Genomic DNA, 20,023 nt, shown 5'->3' with positions numbered 1-20,023 from the left:
AAATAAGGACTAGTATGTTTTTTATAACACAAACAGCGCATTTTCAGTGTGGAAAAAGGTTATGTGGCAATGTGGGGGTTGTCTAAGACTTTCTGGAGAAATATAACTTAAACCATGGTAGTTATTTAATATTTGATTGTAATCTGCAAAGAATTGCAAATTCTATCAGGTAACATACAAAAGATGAGATAAACATGAGGCATCAGACTGTCTTCTCAAGGCTGCAGAAATAGGCAAGTCATTATAAGATTCAGTGAAATTAAATATAAAAGTAAGTGTCAGTGATAAAAGGAAGAGGGAGTGACAGCCAATACAAGAAAAAGATTGTGCTTAAGACTGGAGACTTAAGGACAATGACACAGAGCAGAGTAGAACAATTAGAAGACTGGGAAAGTGTTGCTCATCTGCTTCATTGCCACCAAAGGCCCAGTATTCTTACACATAGAATAAATATGTATTTCACCTATCAGACCAATTTGCAAGTGTATATTTTCCCATGACTTTAGAACATGAATGCTTAGTAGGTAGTCACATAGAGTCTAGATATCCTGCATGAACAGCATTCAGTATAACTCTAAACAGAAGTTCTTGAAATATAATTTATGGTATTGACTACTTATCTGGTACAAGATTTCATCATTTCCAACTGCTAAATCACAATAAAGACAGCTTAAAGTTTGTGTATTCAGTAAATAATTGCAGTTATTGCAAGGATGTTGTAACATAGAAAGGTTATAAAAGATGAAGTGGATACTCAAATATATGAGATCAGCTGTCCTTGAAAGGTCTTGGCATAACAACTTGCAGGTGTTTTAAGAAATTATCCCAAAACCTCTACACTAAATGAGTGTATTTGCAGTCCAGGTGTTTATTACAAAAGATTGTTCCAAGTACCTCTATAATATTGGCTATTACGTTCAACATTATGGTGCCTAAAAGTTGTATAGTATTTTAGAATAATCTAGAGCTAGGCTGGAATAATTTAAAAGGCATGTATTCTTCACACTTACTGAATTTGCTAATATTTCTAACAAAACTGCATGGGTTTTGGTGGTTTTTTTGGTTTGTTTTGGTGGGGTTTGTTTTTCTTTGTTTGTTTGTTTTTCTTTCTTTCTTCTAATTTATATTATCTAGATTGGCTTGGAAAGTTATGAGTTTGTAGGATCTACACAAGTAGGAGTTGTTTAAAACATCTTCAAATCATCAGTATGATGTTATCTTTTAGAAATAGTTTCCTTTGTATGTTTATGGACGTATTGCTATTTGGTTCTGCAAGGTTGCATTTGAGTGCCATCTTTATGTCATATTTGAAGCAGTCGGTGGGATCTTGAAAAATCCACTTTATTCAGATCAACTTTTGGTATTTGCAGGTACTACAGAGCGGGTGTGTCTGATCCAGGGAACAGTTGAAGCACTAAATGCGGTTCATGGCTTCATTGCAGAGAAGATTCGAGAAATGCCTCAAAATGTGGCCAAGACAGAGCCTGTCAGCATCTTACAACCTCAGACAACTGTTAATCCAGACCGCATCAAACAAGTGAGTTTTTGGTTGGGAATAGAGTCACAGCAGCTCCTTAGAAGTCTTAAAACTTTAAGGCTGCAAGGGGTCAACATAACGTGTTCTTTAAGAAAATTATTTTACCCTTCAGTAATTTGTCCTCTTTTACCTTATACTTATGTATTCCTTGTTTCTTTCAGACAGCCATTTCTAAGTTTCAATGCCACTCTCTACTGTTTTTCTTTCATAAACTTCTCTCTACTGTATAAGGTGATACTACACTTCCAGGTTTTAGATAAAGATTGCTGAATTTAAATCTCAAAGGATTAACTTCTTTGTAAATATCCAGCACTAGTACAAATCACAGATTTTTAGACAGAATGTTTCCTGCTTTTATGTATATAAAATAAAACCAATTTTTTTTTTTTTTTTTACATAGACCATATATTAGATACTTTAAAATCTTACTTGTAAGAATTTGAAAATATAATTTACTTGGGATGTTTTCTACAACTTCAATTTATGTTATTTTTGGCATATTTTCCCTGTATTACACTGTCTTCTTTCAAAATCTATGGTCAATGCAAATATCTTTGCAATGTATTATTGGTCTAGTATTCTTTAGTTCATTACATTTTCCGGAAGAATTTTATTTTTTTTTAAATAAAATTGCCCTGTAAGAAGAATGTGAAATACGTGTCATTCAGGATTTTAAACTGTACTAAATAAGAAAAATCTGAAGAAAGAAATGAGTGAATATTAGTAAAATTTTGTCTTGTCTCTCTATCCTATATAGGATAGCTTTTAGTTTTGCAACTGTCCTATATGGGAGAAGTTTGTTTCATCCTTTTATGCTAGTAAGATCTAGTTTCCTATATATAAATTGGTAACTGTATGCAATTACTTTACTTTGTAAGTAGTGACATACACACAATGGTTATATGAAGATGTCTTCAAACAGCATGAGTTTGGAATGATTAGACTGCGTTTGATGGATGAAACTGTACATAAGTGATTGTATATGATTTCTATTTACCACTATATTATTTTTCTGTATATGTGATACCTTTATATAAAATACTCTAGATAATTTAGAAGAGAATACTAAAAAGAAAATCCCCAATTTTATAGGATTAATTTATCCATTATTAGACAGGAAAATTATTATGCCTGAGATAGAAAAAGCTGAAAAGACCTGTATTTTGAATGGCTTTCCTGCTCATAAAATGGCTTATGCCAATACTTCTTAATCCAGTGGGAAATCAGTGTTCTCTATTACAATGAAAAATGTTTTTCCCCTGTGTTATGAATTGAAACTAATTTTTAGGTGAGTCAGTAAGATCCTGAGAAAGTAGATTACAAAGCTGTTTAGTTTCATGTCTAAATACTTCCTCTCTTCTATCTGAAATTGATATGGCTTGCCCACAATACTTCTCCAAAAAAACTTATTTGTAAAGTGTTTCAGTTTTTTTAATCAGTTTGTGGGATTTTTTTAGTTTGATTGGTTGGTTTGGGGTTTGTTGTTTCTGTTTTTAAAAGACATTTTCATGTTTAGAAAGCTAAATTAAATTCTGGGGGGATTAATTAGTAAACAGAGCTTCTACTAGTCAAGCTAAGACATAAACTAAATACAATGTGTACCTTCTAAGACTGATTTATTGACTGGCCCTACATCTAAAATTTAAATATATTACCTGTATACATACAGGTGTATAATAATATAACTGCAAATATTTGGAGATACGCATGCACTTATGCTGAGCAGTTTTAGCCACAATGAATTGTTTAACTTCTCTTTTAATAATGCAAAATCTATTCATGAGAAATTCATACACTATAAATATTGATTCAATAAATCTAAAATCTATTTTTACCAAAAAGTAAAATAGCTTAGTTCTTAGAGTTTGCAGTGAAGTAATCTATCCTCTAATGTCAGAATATTCTGTATCTTAATGAAAGATATAATATCCCTATTTAAGAAATAAAAGGTTAATATTTTATAACAGGTAATCATAATCTATAACTCCAATGTTGCCTTTTTTTTTTAATAGCAGACAGGTCTCAATTTTATTAAAATCATCAGTGTAATTTATAATATGAGTCATTTTGGACTTTGCAAAAAATAAGCTTTATGAATTACAATTTCTTCTTTTACACAAACTTCTACATGATTCTTCCTGTCTTAGAGTACTACCTAATAACTTTGGCACCCACAGTATTATTTTGCAGATTGAAGAAAGTAGACTTAGCATTTGAGATTGAGAGTTGATTTGAAATAATAAATTTTACCTGCATTAGGGACTTCAAAGATATTTTTGTTGGTTTTCTAATTGTTTCTACCAAAAAGCAAATGTCGTTTTCTCCCTGTAAAGAAAACCTCCTTCAGCTACAGGTATGTAGTTGAAGCATATAACTCTCATTTGCCTAATGTCATTTCTTTGTCTGAGAATGCTGTACTGACACTCACCTCAGAGAAATGAGCTATCTTGTGGCTACAGTTTCAATGAAGAAAGACAGTAGGTAAAGCCTTTGCTGACGTGACTGCTTCACTTTCAGCACTTTCTGTTTTCAGGAAAGACATGGGTATACATTGAGGCTGAGTCTGGTCTGGCATTTCTCCTTTCTAATGGAAGTCCAAGCATTCTGGTCTCTCTAACTTCAGCTTTTTCAACTTCAGATTTCTTTTGAGCCTTCTTCACTTCATTTTTCTACATCTTCCATTCCTATAGACTTAACAGTAGATACCGGGAAATTCTGCCCTCCAAACAAGTCTGATAGATATTTAATTGACAAAAGTTTACATATTTTATCTCTGTGTAACATAGGTGAATCTCTTCATAGGTGTCATCCATCTGCTGTTTCTAGGCATCGTTCAACAATAACCGATTCCTGTGCTCTTGTCTAGAAACTACTCTGAGTGTCTAACCTCCTTTTCTCTCTTTATTAATTGAAGTATCACACCAACTCTTTCAGACCATATTTCAGTAATGTTTCAATAACCCAGTGATACAGAATAGAGTTGTCATAAAGTGGTCAGGAGCTTGAGTGGTTTAAGCTTTGTAAGCAGCACACAAAACTAAGTCTTACCTTTTAATATATAGCAGCTCCCATGAACAATGGAAAAGGCTACATAATGTGGTCTTATCACATCACTTTCTTCAGAAACTATTGCTAGCTTTGTATGCTAGTTGAATTTTCGTTCCAGCTTTCAGTTTTTTTACACGTAGCAGGTGTTTTAAAAGCCTGTCCAGGAAGCACATGGAATCAGAGATGACCATTGCAGAATTGTGCATTAGATAGAGGGGAAGATGTGTGATCTTACAGCTAATTCTGCTTCAAGCAGGAGTTTGTGCTGTTTCACCTTCTGAGATCCCTTCCAACCTGGCTTATTCTTTTATTCTATGAAATGTTTAGCTATCAAAGCATGGACGAAGGTTGAAGATTTTTGTCCTTGAAAATCCAGAGTAAAACTTCCACATAAAGAACGTTCCAGTCAGTGTTTTCATTGAAGCCAGTTTCATTTCAGCTTTTTCTGTAGATGAAAAAATTAGCTCTCATGAGTCTTTAACATCTGTTTGTTCATCATGGTCACAGATTTTGTATTATAAATTTACAAAACTGAATGTCTGAACTCAGATTTGCAAATTCACATTCTTCTAGTGATAATGATTGCTTTTACTTGAGAAATTTTGATTAAAAAATAAATTTAAAAAACCCAAACCACCCTGACTTTAAGAATACAGATCAGGAAATATTGGCTTAAAAAAAAGATTGTTTTGTTTTTTAAATACAGGATATGAGTTCTTCAAATGATAAAGACTTGGTAGACTTCATAGACTTACAGAATGGTTTGGGTTGGAAGGGGCCTTAAAGATCATTTGGTTCCAACCCCCCTGCTATGGGCAGAGACACCTTCCACTAGACCAGGTTGCTCAAAGCTTCATCTTGACCTTGAACACTTCCAGGGATGGGGCATCCACAGCTTCTCTGGGCAACCTGTTCCAGTGCCTCACCACTTTCCCCATGAAGAATTTCTTCCTGATGTCCTATCTAAATCTACCTTCTTTCAGTTTAAAACTGTTATCCCTCATCCTATCACTACACTCCCTGATAAAGAGTCCCCTCTCATCTTTCCTGTAGGCCCATTTAGGTACTGGAAGACTGCTATAAGGTCACCCTGGAGCCTTTTCTTTTCCAGGTCAAATGACCCCAACCCTCTCAGTCTGTCTTCATAGGGAGGGTGCTCCAGCCTCTTGATCATTTTTATGGCTCTTCTCTTGGACTTGCTTGAGCAGGTCCCTGTCTGTCTTCTGATTGGAGCCTCAGAGCTAGGTGCAGAACTAGAGGTGTGTTCTCACAAGAGTGGAACAGAAGAGGAAAATCATCTCTCGACCTTCTAGGCACACTTAGATGCAGCCCAGGATATGGTTGCCTTTCTGGGCTGTGCATGCATATTTCCAGCTCATATTCAGTTTTTCATCCACTGATACCCCCAAGGCTTTCTTCCCTTCAGAAACTTTCACTGTTTTCTTAAAATGCCTCTCCCTTCTGGTGAGCCTTTCATCTTTTTATCTGTTTAAGGCAACAATCTTTTCTTCTAGATGAACCTTACTAAACTGCAGAGTATGAGGAAATAACTGAATTTTTGAGGTAAATAATAAGTAGTTTTTAGATCACTGTCTCTTCATCTAGTCAACAATTTCTTATAAACTTTTTTCACTTTTGAACATAGGTGTAGAATCTCACCAGTTAACCATTCTGCAGTGAATAATAAGATATGCAGGTGTGTTTACAAGTTATGAGAAAAAAAAAAGGCATTATTTACTACAGAGAGAGTTCCTTGTATTAGAGTCCATGGCAAAAGTTTATCATTCCATAAAAATATGTATACTCTATCCTGTCTCTCCTGTGCCCTTGACTTAATTCTGGTGCCAGATCACTGTTTTAATTTTCTGTTTCATTTTACTGGTGTTGGATATAATCACAATATGTATGCAAAACCGTGCCTTATGAACACGATTAACTGGGTAGCTGGTGATTAACTCTTCATTGTGTGTGTTTCAAAGGCATAATGCGAACAGTACATTTTGTTGGGGGATGAACAGCATTCAACATTGCAGAAATTTCCAACAGTGTTCTGATTCTTAAGAAAATTCTGAAGTTATCTTACACCTTCTGATGTTTTTAGTTTTGGTGGTATTTTTCCAAATCCCAGAGTAGCCCAGAATCAAAAGGTGACATTTTCTTTCCTTCTAGGATTTGAGCTTTATTGACATTTTATCTGAGACCTGTATCTTATGTGTTTTGATGCTTGTGTTTGGTTACTTACTTGAGTTTTCTAGTACTACTGTATAACAGCACCAGATCTTGTAGTATTTCTGTGTTAGTGTGACAAGTTCTGAGGAAAGAGAAGGTCCTGATTCTTCTTTGTCCATTTTACTGCAGTCTTCATCCTAAATCATTCCTTCTCCATCCAGAATTGCTCTGATGATCCAAATATCACCTGTTGGTTTGCTTTAAGCTCCTGACACCTTCTTGTCCCCAGACAGAACAGGAGATAATTTCTTTTACATCATAGTTACATCATCACACTTCTCTCCTTCAAAGACAAGTCCCCAGGAGTTCAGATATGCAGATAAATTACCTCTGTAAACACCTTTACATAAGCGTCCAGTGTATATATGCTAGCTTGCTTAGTCTTTTTGTCTTGCCCTATGACCTGTGTATTCTTATCACAAAAACAAGACCAAATGTAAAGAGGATGAAATACCATCAGATTGTATTTTATTTGTTATTTATAGAAGTGAAAAGGTAGAAAGTAAAATTAGATCACTGAAGTCATCAAAGGTAGCCTTTTTACAATCTGGATTGTAAATAAATTGTTAATTCTGGATTAGTTTTTTTCCCAAATTTTACTTCTGAAATGTGTTATGTATTTATACAATCATCGCTGACATGAGAATTATTTGCTAAAGTTACATATTAAAGGAGTTCAAAGCAGATGAAAAGAAGACTCAATATGTTTAAGAAAGCAAGTGGTCTGTTTAGAATGGCTCATCTCTGATACTGTTGAAAGTCTAGACAGTTTTTCATGTTGTTCAGCAGAATGGGGCCTTGCAGTGCTCTCTGACGTTTTAGCTGCAGAAGGTTTTCAACTGTTTAATACAATTCAAAACAGATACCACCTTTTCTTAAAGTGCATTAAAATATTGGCTTAAGCAAATTAGTTTTGTCATCACATTAATTTCAGTGATTTAAAAGCACCAGGATTAATATATGCAAGACTGAAACTCAGTAGTAGCTTAGTATTCATAGTAATTTAATGTGGGTAATGTTATTACCAAGATTTATTTTGTTTGGCAAGCCCTGTAGTGAGAAACTGAAAATTGGTAATCTTTAAATGCAGTTTCATTTTCACATATAAATGATACTCTTTATATGCTTTTATGTGCCTAACCCTGTTTTCAAATGCTGTTTCATTTTCTGCCTTTTCTTTCTACTCTCCTATATAAAAATATACTACGTACTGAGAAGTAACCTTCTCAGTGCAATATTTAGTAACGAGGGTGTAAGTATTGACATTTGTTTAGTGTGTGATAAAGTGTATGACATCATTTATACATTGCTCTGCATTAGGCAATTCATGAAGTCATTGAAAGAGAGTTCAGAGACCTTTAGGAACACTGCAGATGGAGTGTATCTAGTCTGTACTGTTTTAATACAGCTGTATCTTCGCTCTGTGACTCAGAAATATGAAGCATGAAAGTGCGATGCTTTGACCATATTTCTGCAACCTTTAGTATGTTTTGCAGCCTGAGAGCAGACTCTCACAGTATAATGAATCCAAGTATAGCAACACTGTTACTTGTAAATATAGTCTCCCATTCATTGTCTCATAAGTAATAGGAAAGTAATATTTGAGAAAACAGAGAAGAGCAATTTCATTATGACTTATACTACTAAGTAAAATATAGCATAAAAAACCCCCACAAGTCTTAGAAGTGGTGTGTGGTAGAAATTCTGATTGGCTTTTTTCTATAACCCTGCCACCAGACAACCTGCAATTTCAGGAAACATTCAGTTATAGTATGCATGTTTCAGTCGCAAGTATTGGAACTCTACTGTAAATTTATCTTATGATTTCTAATCACTTTATACATCTCATTCCCAGAAGCCTAATAACTACTGAATTCAAGTGCTCTACTAATGTTAAACGCTTGCCAAATTTAAAAAAAAAAAATCTATGCTGCATAATAAATCAGAATTACTGAGTTCTGTCCAACTTTCTTTAAAAAGTAATTTTACCTAATAGTTCTTACGAAGCAATTGAGAGTGTATCAATAAATTACTTATCAGCCAGTGGAAATTCAATACAAAATCGAAATGGTTCTGCTCCTTCTTTTTTTATATATATATTTTTGAGTAATTGCTTTGTATTACCTTAATACTGAAGAATTAAATAGGTATGTCTCGATAAATTCATGTATTTCCAGAATTATACAGTAGCATGAAGAGGGATGAATTTTTGCAAGATGCTGTCAGTTTAAAAAACCAGTTATGTCAATAAACAAAGTAAGAGAGATTAAGCCTCAAATACAACCAACCTATATAAAAAGAAAAAACACCAAAACCACAAAGCAAAAAAACTTACTGCTATTTCAGTATTTTGTCATTGTTACACATATTTGGAAAAAAACATGTATGCCAGTACTTGATTTTTATTCATTAACACAATTGTTTTGATTTTAAATGTTGTTATCTTTTTATTGTTGTACTTTAACCAAGTTTTTGCTAAAATAGAGAGGTTAAATGCTTCTACTTAATAGATATTATAGTTCAACAGTTCCCTGAAATGAGTATCATCACTCTGTTTTCATCGCAACCATACATTTCTGTGCCCTAGGAAGATTGATATTAATTGAAAACTGAGACTCTTCCAGTTTCTTAAATTACTTTTGGTATCAGTGATTAGGTCATTATTTGATATTCAAGTGTTCTACATATTTTCTTATAAATCCAGTAGTTAGATTTACTAATACCTGTGAAAAATGAACTATTTTTTCTTTTATTAATTAGCCTAGCATACAAAAACAATATACAGTCACTATGCCCTAGTTGGCAGTGGTGTTGATCACACAAACTATCGGATGTCTGAAATACTTTAGTCACAATATATTGCTACAGTTTTGCTGGACAACAGTAACAACTTTTTTAATATACTATTTTAGTTCAGGATGAAAGTTTAATATGTAGCTATAATAAAGAAAACCTATTGGGATAAGTTACAATCTTCCATTTGGTTGGGTTTTTGGTTTTGTTTGTTTGGGGGTTTTTTCCCCTGTTTAAGGTTAAACAATGAAAATCAGTTCACTTTAGTTTCACATGTTGGTAAAAGAACTACTGCATCATCCCATTAAAATCAGAAGTATATTTCTGTAATTGAATAGTGTTAGGCCTGTACTAATCTGACATTTCTTTTTCTAAATAATTCTGGCCCCTTATGAGCGAACCCATGCTCTGTACAGAAAGACATGGGAATCCTTTATTCTGATTTTCAAAACGTATAGTGTCTGCTGACCAATAACATTTTGCCAAGCTACATATATTTTATAATTCCCTATATACATATCTAGTATTTTTTACTTAAGCCCCTTGAAAGAGTCCAAGTTGATGCCTAAGCTGTATCTGTATTTTTTTTATTGTTTTATAACATAAGTTGCAAGTTGGAAACACAAAATATAGATCTGTTTCTTAAGATTTTTTTCCTGTTTTGGCTGCTTGTTTATGTACAAACTATGAAAAAATGGATCTTCATATTGCTTAACATACAACTAAAATATTTATGTGTGCATATGTATAAGCCCATCTTTTGCTAATACATAACTTTATGCATTCACAGTGTCCCAGCTTTCTCATATGCATTAAGAGTTTTAGTGCAAAAGTATGTATACCTATTTTATGAGGGACTATCAATGATTGTAAGTAACTGCTAACGTGTGAAATTTTGCTGCATTTATTTCTAAATAGTTTTGGTTAGCAATTATGTGACCATATGTTAAATCACAGTGTGTAGCATTTTAACATCTTATTTCTTAAAGTAGTGTAATTTTGGATATTTTATAATATTTATATATTACCAAGTTGTCAAAAAGCATGCTTTGAATAAGTCTTGTATGTTACATTTGGAAAATTGGAATTTTAGATTTTCATTACATTTATAAAAGGAAAAGAAGAGTTATTCTGTCAGGATCTAATATTTTAAAAAGAAAAATGTGTATATAAAAATTTTAAACAGAGCAGTGCTTTTCTGATATGTTCAAGAATTAATGTTAAACATATGTGTATCATTTAGAAAACATGATCAATAAATATGACTCTTAATTCTTTTTTGTGTTTATTTTGAACACAGGCCTGATAAGTTATTAACCTTTGCTCAACTAAATGGACATTTTTAACATTAATCATAAATATATTTTAGTTATTTGTTGTGAAGGTATTAGTTGCATGTTCATTCATCATGAGATTGATGTTTATATTTTTTCACCTGCCTCTTAATTAAAAAAGATCAATAAATATTTTAGCAGTTAGTATATCCCAAAAAAAATCAGTAGATACAGTGTAATTGTTGTAACATCTGGAACACATTTTGTTGGTGACAGTCTGTGCTATAGAATGGTGCATTATAAGGTACCAAGGTTAATGTGTCTAACTTCTTTTAGATGTTCGCCCTGTTTGTTTGTAGACTGATAGCTGTTTCTAGTGTGCTCATTGAACTTGCTGGAATTTGTGTTTACTATAGTCTTCATTTTTCCCAAGAGGAGGAGAGAGGAAAGAATATATTCCTCATGCGGTCAGCATATTTTTGAGTATGTGAGTTCACCATCTTGATTTCAAGTCATGAATTTGTTTTTACATGCATAAGCATGCATATTTACATGCATTATTTATCCAATTGACTTTAAATTCCATTAAGTTCCAATGAGTAGGAGAAAAATTTTGTCTTAGGCATTTTTTATTTATTTTGATTTTCTAGTTATGTTACTTTTGTTGGCTTATTTATTTTTTTTAACTGTTCAGTCTAAGGCTTGTAAAGGTTGATTTGCTCCTGAACTGCTTTGTTCCCAGACATTGCCATCTTCCCCAACTACCACCAAGTCCTCTCCATCTGATCCCATGACCACCTCCAGAGCCAATCAGGTACAGTATCATCCTACCATCTACACCATACTTTTCACGGGTGACAGCTTGCAAACTGGAGAAAAAGATATGGTGGGTTAAGGATTTATTCGTTCATTCACATATATACACCCATAACCATAGTTATCTAACTCTTGTTAGAAATTGGTAAACTGAATTGAAAACGATTTTCTTCTTTTACTTTGTTTTGTTGTGTTTTTTAAATGCCTGCTGAAAGCAAAATATCTTGTAAAATAGTCGTCTTAAAATTTTATTTGATTAATAAATAGAAAGAATACATGCTGGTGTGTTTGTAGACAGAGTAACTCATGGCATACTTATATGTATATATGCACACACGTATTTACTTCCAGGAATATTTATAAATTGTAATGGAATTACCCCTAAATTCATGCTTAATTAATTGGATATTAGCATAGGAATGGCAAACGGCTGTATGTATTTATTTATTTATTTATTTGCTTTAGGAATTTTGAAATGTGTTGTGGACGGTAACACTGGGAGCATTATTTGAAAAGTGGGTGTAATAAAAAATAAATTTGAAATTAAAATTTATTGATGAATGAAGTTAAATTAAGTCTCACTTAAATCATAGTAAACATGTTTAAGTTTAATTCATGTCTTATTTTTATATGCATAAACTATACTTTTAACAGTGTTTTAATTACACTTATTTATTTCTCTTTCAACTGGAAAAAAAAAATGTCCAGTTCATTATGTCCACAAAGCATCATACTCTATCTTTTTGCCTTCCCTGTGAAAATTCTTAAAGTTAATTCATACCATGCTTTTAAGTTCTAATTCATGCTTAATAAATATGTTATTAATTTATTTAATGAACTGTTAAATTTAATGTACTTTGTGTTCAAATAATACAGGTATTCAGTATATGCTAACAGTTTTTAACACACAATTTGTTTATTTAAGTTAGGTGAATGCTTTTATCAGATCTTGCATAAATTACATCAGATAGCAGAAAACTTTTCTTCACAAGTAGCTTCTTGCCCCTGAAGTTAACATTGTTCTTAATTACTGATTCTCTGATATTTTGTGAACTGCTTAGAACTTGCTGGCTGTATGAACAATTTAACATACAACAGGGCATAAACATATTAAAGCGATATATCACATTTTTGATAAAGACATGACTATCTGTTGAAAGTGACATCTAATACAGAAAGTAATGAACTTTAGAGAGAATTTGTACAGACAGAGGAACTACTAAGAAAAATACAAATTGTGATATCCCTCACTTCAATTTGAAAACCTTGATCATCAGCCTGCATTCATTCCAGCAACAGTTATTTGGCTTCATCATCATATGACAAAGATAAAATCTTTTCCAGCAGCTATGGGTATTTTATGAACACTGTTCAGGCTTTTTTCTGTCTCTTAATTTTAGCATTTTATGTATTTTAATTAGAAAGTTTTGAAAATGTTGAGCACATATTTTTTTAAGTGTTCTTACTATTTTTTCTTTTCTGAAAAAATTTTCTTTACTTTTTTTTTAATTATGTGTATACCATGATGATCATTATTTGGAGAAAAAGGAAGAGGTGTTTTTATTTACAGGAAATACTATTTGAGCATGCTGCTTAACTAGCATCAGAGAAGTACCTACTTTGCATCTGTGTTATGAATTTTGAATTTTCAAAATTACTGTACAGCATATAAACTTTAAATTACTTTTTAATAACTAAAAGTACTTATTTTTCAAGAAAGGTATTCTATGAGAATATTGTCAAGTGATATAGCTAAATATTCAAACTGAGGGAAATTATGCTTTATGTCCTGTCTATATCCCACATTACATCTTTGAATAACACTTTTTTCATAACCTGTGTTCAATTCAGTTTTCATACACAGTAAAGATCTCTTTTGAATAGCATTTAAAGTGTATATATGTAGAAGAATGAGTTCCTTAGGTTACTTTTGGAATTGCTTTTATCATTAACCCTTGAAATTCCTACTGGTTTATAATTATTTTGTCCCTCCTAGTATTTCATGGTGGTTTCTAGCCATTCTAGCAGAAAGCACAAAGTACATGATAAGACAATTAAGGCCTTTCTGTTCATTTTAGTGATAAGTGATGTAGCTGGCAGTTGTTCCCAGACTGTATTAGTGATTAGCATTCAGCACCAGTGTACAGACAAGTATCTGCACTGCGGCTGTCACATGAAAATAGGTTCCAATGCAGTAGTTTCAAACCTGTCAGCAGTCATGTAAGTACCCAATATGACAGTATCTGTTGTTCTTACAGTAAAGGTTAGTAAGTAATTAAACAAGGTTTAAGCTGTACATAATGCTGGGTTGCTGTTGGAGTGAGATTTTTAAACTGGGTTGGAGGACTCCCCACAAGTCATTGCAATTAGAGAGCTGTCAAGTGCATGTGTTGATGTGCATACCTGATGTGATTCTTCCTGCTGTATGAGCATGTCAGTTGTATTGTCCTGACAGAGCTTGCATAGTGGGCAGAACAATTGCTAGGCACACTTTTTACCGCAAGAGGAAAATAGTTCTGCCAACAGGTCAGAGGAAGCTGGGCAGGAAATCTGGCTTGTATTATATCTTCCTTTTAATGACTCACTTTGCCTCTGTTCAGATGAGATCATAATTCCTTTGTATGGCTATTTCAGCTTTTGTTGATTTTTCTTTTTTTTTTTAATTCAGTGTTCATAAAACTACTTGGTTTATGATTCTCAAGAAGAGAATAGTCTCTAATTGTTTTACATAGTAGAAGAAAACAGCTTCTTCAGAACTGTCGTGTTGTGTTATATTGAATTGCCATAAACATAACCGAAACCTCTATGTTGGAAGTATTTTTTCCTTTGTTCCACGAAGATACACATCTTTCAATATTATTGTTGTATATGTCTTGTTTGTTTTTTCAGTAGAACTTCCTTGGGCCTTTGTTGATGTTAAAAATTCATACACTGCAAACTTCCCAAGGAAGAAAGAACCAAAGAGACAATGGAATTAGGGACATTTCAAATAACTTTTTTATTTCTTCCACTCTGCCTATCACTGAAAAGAAGTCAGTCTTGAACAGTGATGAAACTGTTCTGCTGACACCCCTGGAGCTGGCAGAATATAGCTTTACTTTTATTTACCAGAAGGAGGAAATCAAATTTACTTTTCCACTGTACACTTCAAGTGGGAATTTAATCTCAAAAATGATGAATTACACCATTAAACATATAAAACACGCTTGCTTTTCCTCTGTAGTACCTTGCAAATGTACAAGTTTTAATATTTTAACAATTAAGTGACATTAGACAGACAAGTAGTTATAAAATTAAACTGTTTATGATGTTCTTTTGTTTACATGGGGTTTTTTTCTTCCTTTCTGCCTGCTTTACTGATGTTACTGTTATTTTAGAGGGAGAAATACAGACAATATAAACCTAAGCTTTCTGTTTCTCCTTTATCTATTTGGTGTAGAACTGTAAATGCAGTTACAAAACCATACGTTTCCTTCTCCAGTCCTCCCTTTTTCCATGTGATTGATACCACTACTGACCTTTACTGCTGGCTGTAAAAGAATGAAAGGCCAAAACACACCTTCCCACCTCTGAGTGAGTCAGGAGAGTGATGACCTTTCCCCTTCCATTATAATTTAGATAGTCTTAAGCTCAATAATATAATGGGATTTTTCATCACAAACTTTGTGTCATTAACTTACTATATAAGACCTTTTTTATTTTTACTTTTTTACATACACTATTTTTCCTGTGGCTTTTACATTTTTTACAATTATACTTCATATTTTTTCTTCTTTGTTATGGAACTTGAAAATCTTTATTTTATCATGTAGTATAGAGTAATAAAAAATATGTGGAGTGCAGGTAGGTGAAGGATTTGTCTACTGGGTCCTCAAGGTTCAAATTTTTTTTGAGTGTATCTATGTCACCTGTTGGCTGCAATATCTGTAATGAATAATACTTTTCAACCGTTTTACATGATGGGACTTAGCCAGTTTTCTGGGTACTGCCTGTACCCAGCAGGTACAGCACAAGCATGTGGATGTTAGAGTCTTGAGACAGGTATTTGTACTTTTGACTTATATTATCTCTTTATTTTATGTAAAATATATAGCTTGCAGTGCAATATAATAATAGACATATTCAAGATTGGGGGGTTAATTGACATTTCTAAATTGTAATGATTTGTGTAGATGATCTCTCTCTTTCTGATTTTAAAGAACAGTCCTATCCCTGTCTGTAAAATAACTTGCAGAAGTGTAATCTTTTCATACCCGATAGAGGTGCAGTCTGAAAAAAGAGGCTGTCTGTAAAGCAGCTCTATACTGACATCTTTTAAAGGGTTGATGAACTCATATCACTTATACTTCATACATAATTTGTTGTGGGAGATGAAAGAAGAAATAGGAAAAAAATATTTGCTTTAGTTTTCTGTTATCATTAGAACATGGCATGTAAAAATATGTATAATATCCATCTTCAAATTATAAAGTTTTTATCTGTAGATTGATCCTGAGGTACAGGTAGTGAGTTTTAATGATGATTCCAGGATACTAATGATCATTGGCCAACAAAATACTAACTCTGTTTGCCTTTGACAATTTGATGTGAAGGTTATTTAAGATATTCTGTTTCTGATATTTTAACTGAAATAGTAAGGTAGTTTTAATTCCCTAATTTTAATAGCATTTCCTACAATGGTATTGAGAAAATCTGTTTTCTTTTTAGGTCTGTCACAGATTAACTGATGCTGGACATATCACTTGGTCTTTCCAAATCTCACTACCATGTATTTAAAAGCAAATACAATATGAAGTTTTTTAGCATTCTGATAAAAATTGCTGTAGAATTAAAAACCTACTATTACATGAATTTGATTATTCAGAATATTTGCCATGGTAGTTCTCTGTGGCATAAAAAAATTGACCTTATTCAACTTGTCAGATAAATGCAACCATTTTATTTACATCCACAAGATGATATCCAAGTTCCATGCACAAAATAATATGCTATTTGAAAGAGACTTCATCTAATATGCAATGTTTCATATACAACCATCACTAAAAAATTTTGTACAATGGATTCTAAAATTATAAATACATGAAGGACATAAATATCATAATAACTAATATCATAATAACTAATATATCAAAGATATACTTCTACTTATGGTATCAACTCATATCTGTATTCACAAGTAGATACATGAGAAAGAAATCAGGTTTGGTGTGGCAGTGATGTTCAGAAGTATATGATATTTGTAAGAACTTCATGATAATGTTTAGCAGAATAGAGTTGAAGAAATAGGCCCTGTAATTCACTGACTTTTTCCTGAAGGTTCCCAAATTTATGGTATACTTTTGCCACCTGCAGAAAAATTCTTCACATAATTTCTCAACATAGCACATCTTTTTGGTTAAGTATCAACAAGGACTTTCAAATTCAGTTTTAATAGTTATTCAGCTTCATGTTCAGAGTTCTTTTTTGTTTAGGTCTTGATATTGCTACGGTAGATTTACCCAGTAATAATTTTGACTCCCCACTGAACATTGTGCATTGTAACAAGGATGAATGAAAGTGCCTAGATTAGTTAGAAAAAAAGATCTTTCTACTGTGAGAAAACCCTTACATTTCACCTTTGTAGATAATGTTATCAATTGCAAATTCATATGTCTATAAAGTGACCTTTTTGTTTCTTTTTAATAGTAAAACTTGTAATAAAAGTTGCCTGTGGCACACTGTGGACAGTACATAATAACTAATGTTTGAGATAATGTATCTAGAAATGGCTAAGGAGAATTATTCCCCTGTTCAAATGAGAAGATTCTGTAGAGGTTTTAATGCTCCAGAGGTAACCTTTCCTGCTGCTCTTGAGCTGAAATGCTTCATTTCAGGGCTAAACTCTAAGCAGAATTAACCTATACTCCATAGGCTAACTGTAGTAATTTTTTTCTTGTTCTCAGATTAATGCTTTTATTAAAGCTCTCTTGTTCTTTGACTACTTTTTCCCAGTATTTTGCAATATCTGAGCTCAGTGCTTTTGTTTGCATTGTCCCCTTAAAATATAGGCGTTTTAGATACTATAAAGCTTTTTAAATAACACTTTGAAAAATCTAATATGCAGTTTGTTGGGGTTTTTTTACTCTTTTATTGTTTGTTTCAATTTCTCCCCTTTGTGTAGGTAAGTGTGTAGGTAATTATTTGTGTTCATGTTCCTTTATATTGATTTAATTGTTTCCTTTCTTCCTCTGTCTCCCTCCACACAGCAGTTTTAGGGTTCACTGTTTATTGTTCCTTTCTTAATTTGGGAAAACATTGTCAGGACCATTCATGAAACATGGGGAAAGATGTAGCTTCTCACTGCTAAGTCTCTGAATACTAATGGCTTATAATTTATAGGATGTCATGAATGATCTGCCAGTTGCAGCACTGTAAGTAAAAATGTGATTCCATGTTCGTGTATCTTGGTTTGAATTTATGCTTGGAAAAGAATTAGAACCAGTTAGCTTCCTATTTCATCCCTTCTTCAAAAAGATACACTTTCTCAGTGTAATGGACAGCATTACTCTTCCTTTTCTATTAAAATGAGTAAGTCTTGAATCAATTTCTCCTCATATTTTGAACTCTGCCTGGTTGTTAGATATTTTTCTTGGTTTCCTTCCATAGATAAAAATCAGGGAAAACAAGCAAACAAACAAACAAAAGCAAAAAACACCCCCATATGAAAGTAAAGCTTGAAAAATATGAGAAAACAAGGGGACAAACTAATTTTTTTTTTCTTCTTGTATAAAACCAGTTTTTAACAAGGTATTACATGGTCACCCCTGTTATTCATTTATGAAGATAGCCTATCCTAGGTATTAATCCTTAGTTTTGTCATTAGTTTTAAAAGTTGTTAGAAGAAGTAAATAAACATAGAATTTTTGAAACATACTAAGATGATTTAGAAAAAGTACAAGTTTTACTATAGTGTGATTTTAATGAAGCCTTTTGATCTCATTAATTTATTTTTAAATTAGTTACTTATATAAAAATACTGAGGTTTGGGAAAATAATTATCAATATACTTTCCTGTACACTTATGATTTGTGTGGGTTTTTTTCACTTTAAAATATGTTGGAGTGGACATATAAAAAGATAGTGCTTTTTGGATTGAAAGAATTTTCATTTAGACTCACGTGAATATCTTATTCAAGTTATTTAAGAGTTTAAAAAAATCTCACTCTGTAATTGAAAATCTTGCTCTTTCATTTAAGAATATTAATAGATATAATATGTAGGTTACGGCATTTGTCCATGTCCTTGTGCTAAGAAAAGGTCCTATTTGCTTATCATAAAGTATCATTAAACCCATAAAATGTGGAGAGTACACGTTCTTCTCAAAATATGGTAAAGATCTTCAAATGACCTGTGCTAAGGGTGTTTTTTTTTTTTCATTTTCTTTTTGCCAACTGTTTAAGCATACTTCTGTTATCAATACAAAATGAAAATAAATACCATGTTATAAGGTGCAAGATATTTCTGTGTTCGAGTTCCATCCCATGTAAGCTAGAGTGAAAGATGGCCGCATGTAACTCTGTGGTCTAACCAAGATTAGCTTTGACTTCTCGTTCTTAATACTCAGGTTTGGTGACATACTGTTGCATTCAGACCTAGTGTTGGAAGAAAAAAACAGCCATATGCTAAGATATACAGGCAGAGTCACTTAGTATTGTCTTTGATGTTTGAAAAACCAAGAAAAAACAGAATGTCAGAGTAATTTCCAGAATGCAAATTTGGATGACTCTATGAGTCACTTTAAAGTTACACTCTAATCTTTCAACGGTTCAGAATTTATAAAATAGAGAGTTGTATGCGAATGTGGAAAGAAACAGATCCTGTATAGCATAGGCTATAAGGTAGAAAAAGCAATACTGTATTTTTCTGACATGTCAGAGGTAAGGTGAATGAGATCTGGCTAGGCCTAGCCCTAGAAGATCCTGCTTTGAGCATGTGATAATTAATATTTATTTTGTGGCATCTGAAACATTATCACTTTCTCAAGCTGCTTATAGGAATAGAGCACCAACACACTGCACTTTACTGCAGGCTATGTGCTGGATGCATTCTCTGCCTTTTGAATGCTTTGAGAATTCATCAGATGGGTAGAAGTCATAGGCAGATGTGACAAACTCACCAGTTAAAGTAGCTGTCTGCCTGATTTGAGTGGAAAATTAGTGTTCTTTGTATACAAGTCATAGGAAGAAGGTGGCTGACATTATTCTGTAGAATCATAGAATTATTTAGGTTGGAAAGGATGTTAAAGATGATCTAGTTCCAACTCCCTGCCATGGGCAGGGATACCTTC

General features: G+C 32.8%; 1 protein-coding gene across 1 annotated transcript in view; it reads left to right on the top strand.

The window, feature by feature from the left end:
- Positions 1 to 1,370: 1,370 nt before the first annotated feature.
- NOVA1 (neuro-oncological ventral antigen 1) overlaps positions 1,371 to 20,023 on the top strand; it is a gene marked incomplete at its 5' end in the record, with an annotated part of 37,616 nt that continues 18,963 nt past the window's right edge. The window contains 2 exons of the mRNA XM_010153032.1: positions 1,371 to 1,537; positions 11,624 to 11,695. Of these exons, the coding sequence (XP_010151334.1) occupies positions 1,371 to 1,537; positions 11,624 to 11,695 (239 nt within the window). The remainder of the gene's footprint in view (positions 1,538 to 11,623; positions 11,696 to 20,023) is intronic.

This window comes from Eurypyga helias, unplaced genomic scaffold (genome assembly GCF_000690775.1).
Source record: "Eurypyga helias isolate BGI_N326 unplaced genomic scaffold, ASM69077v1 scaffold5276, whole genome shotgun sequence".
In the NCBI taxonomy this organism is placed as follows: Eukaryota; Metazoa; Chordata; class Aves; order Eurypygiformes; family Eurypygidae; genus Eurypyga; species Eurypyga helias.
This window is presented reverse-complemented; position numbering and strand designations above follow the sequence as displayed.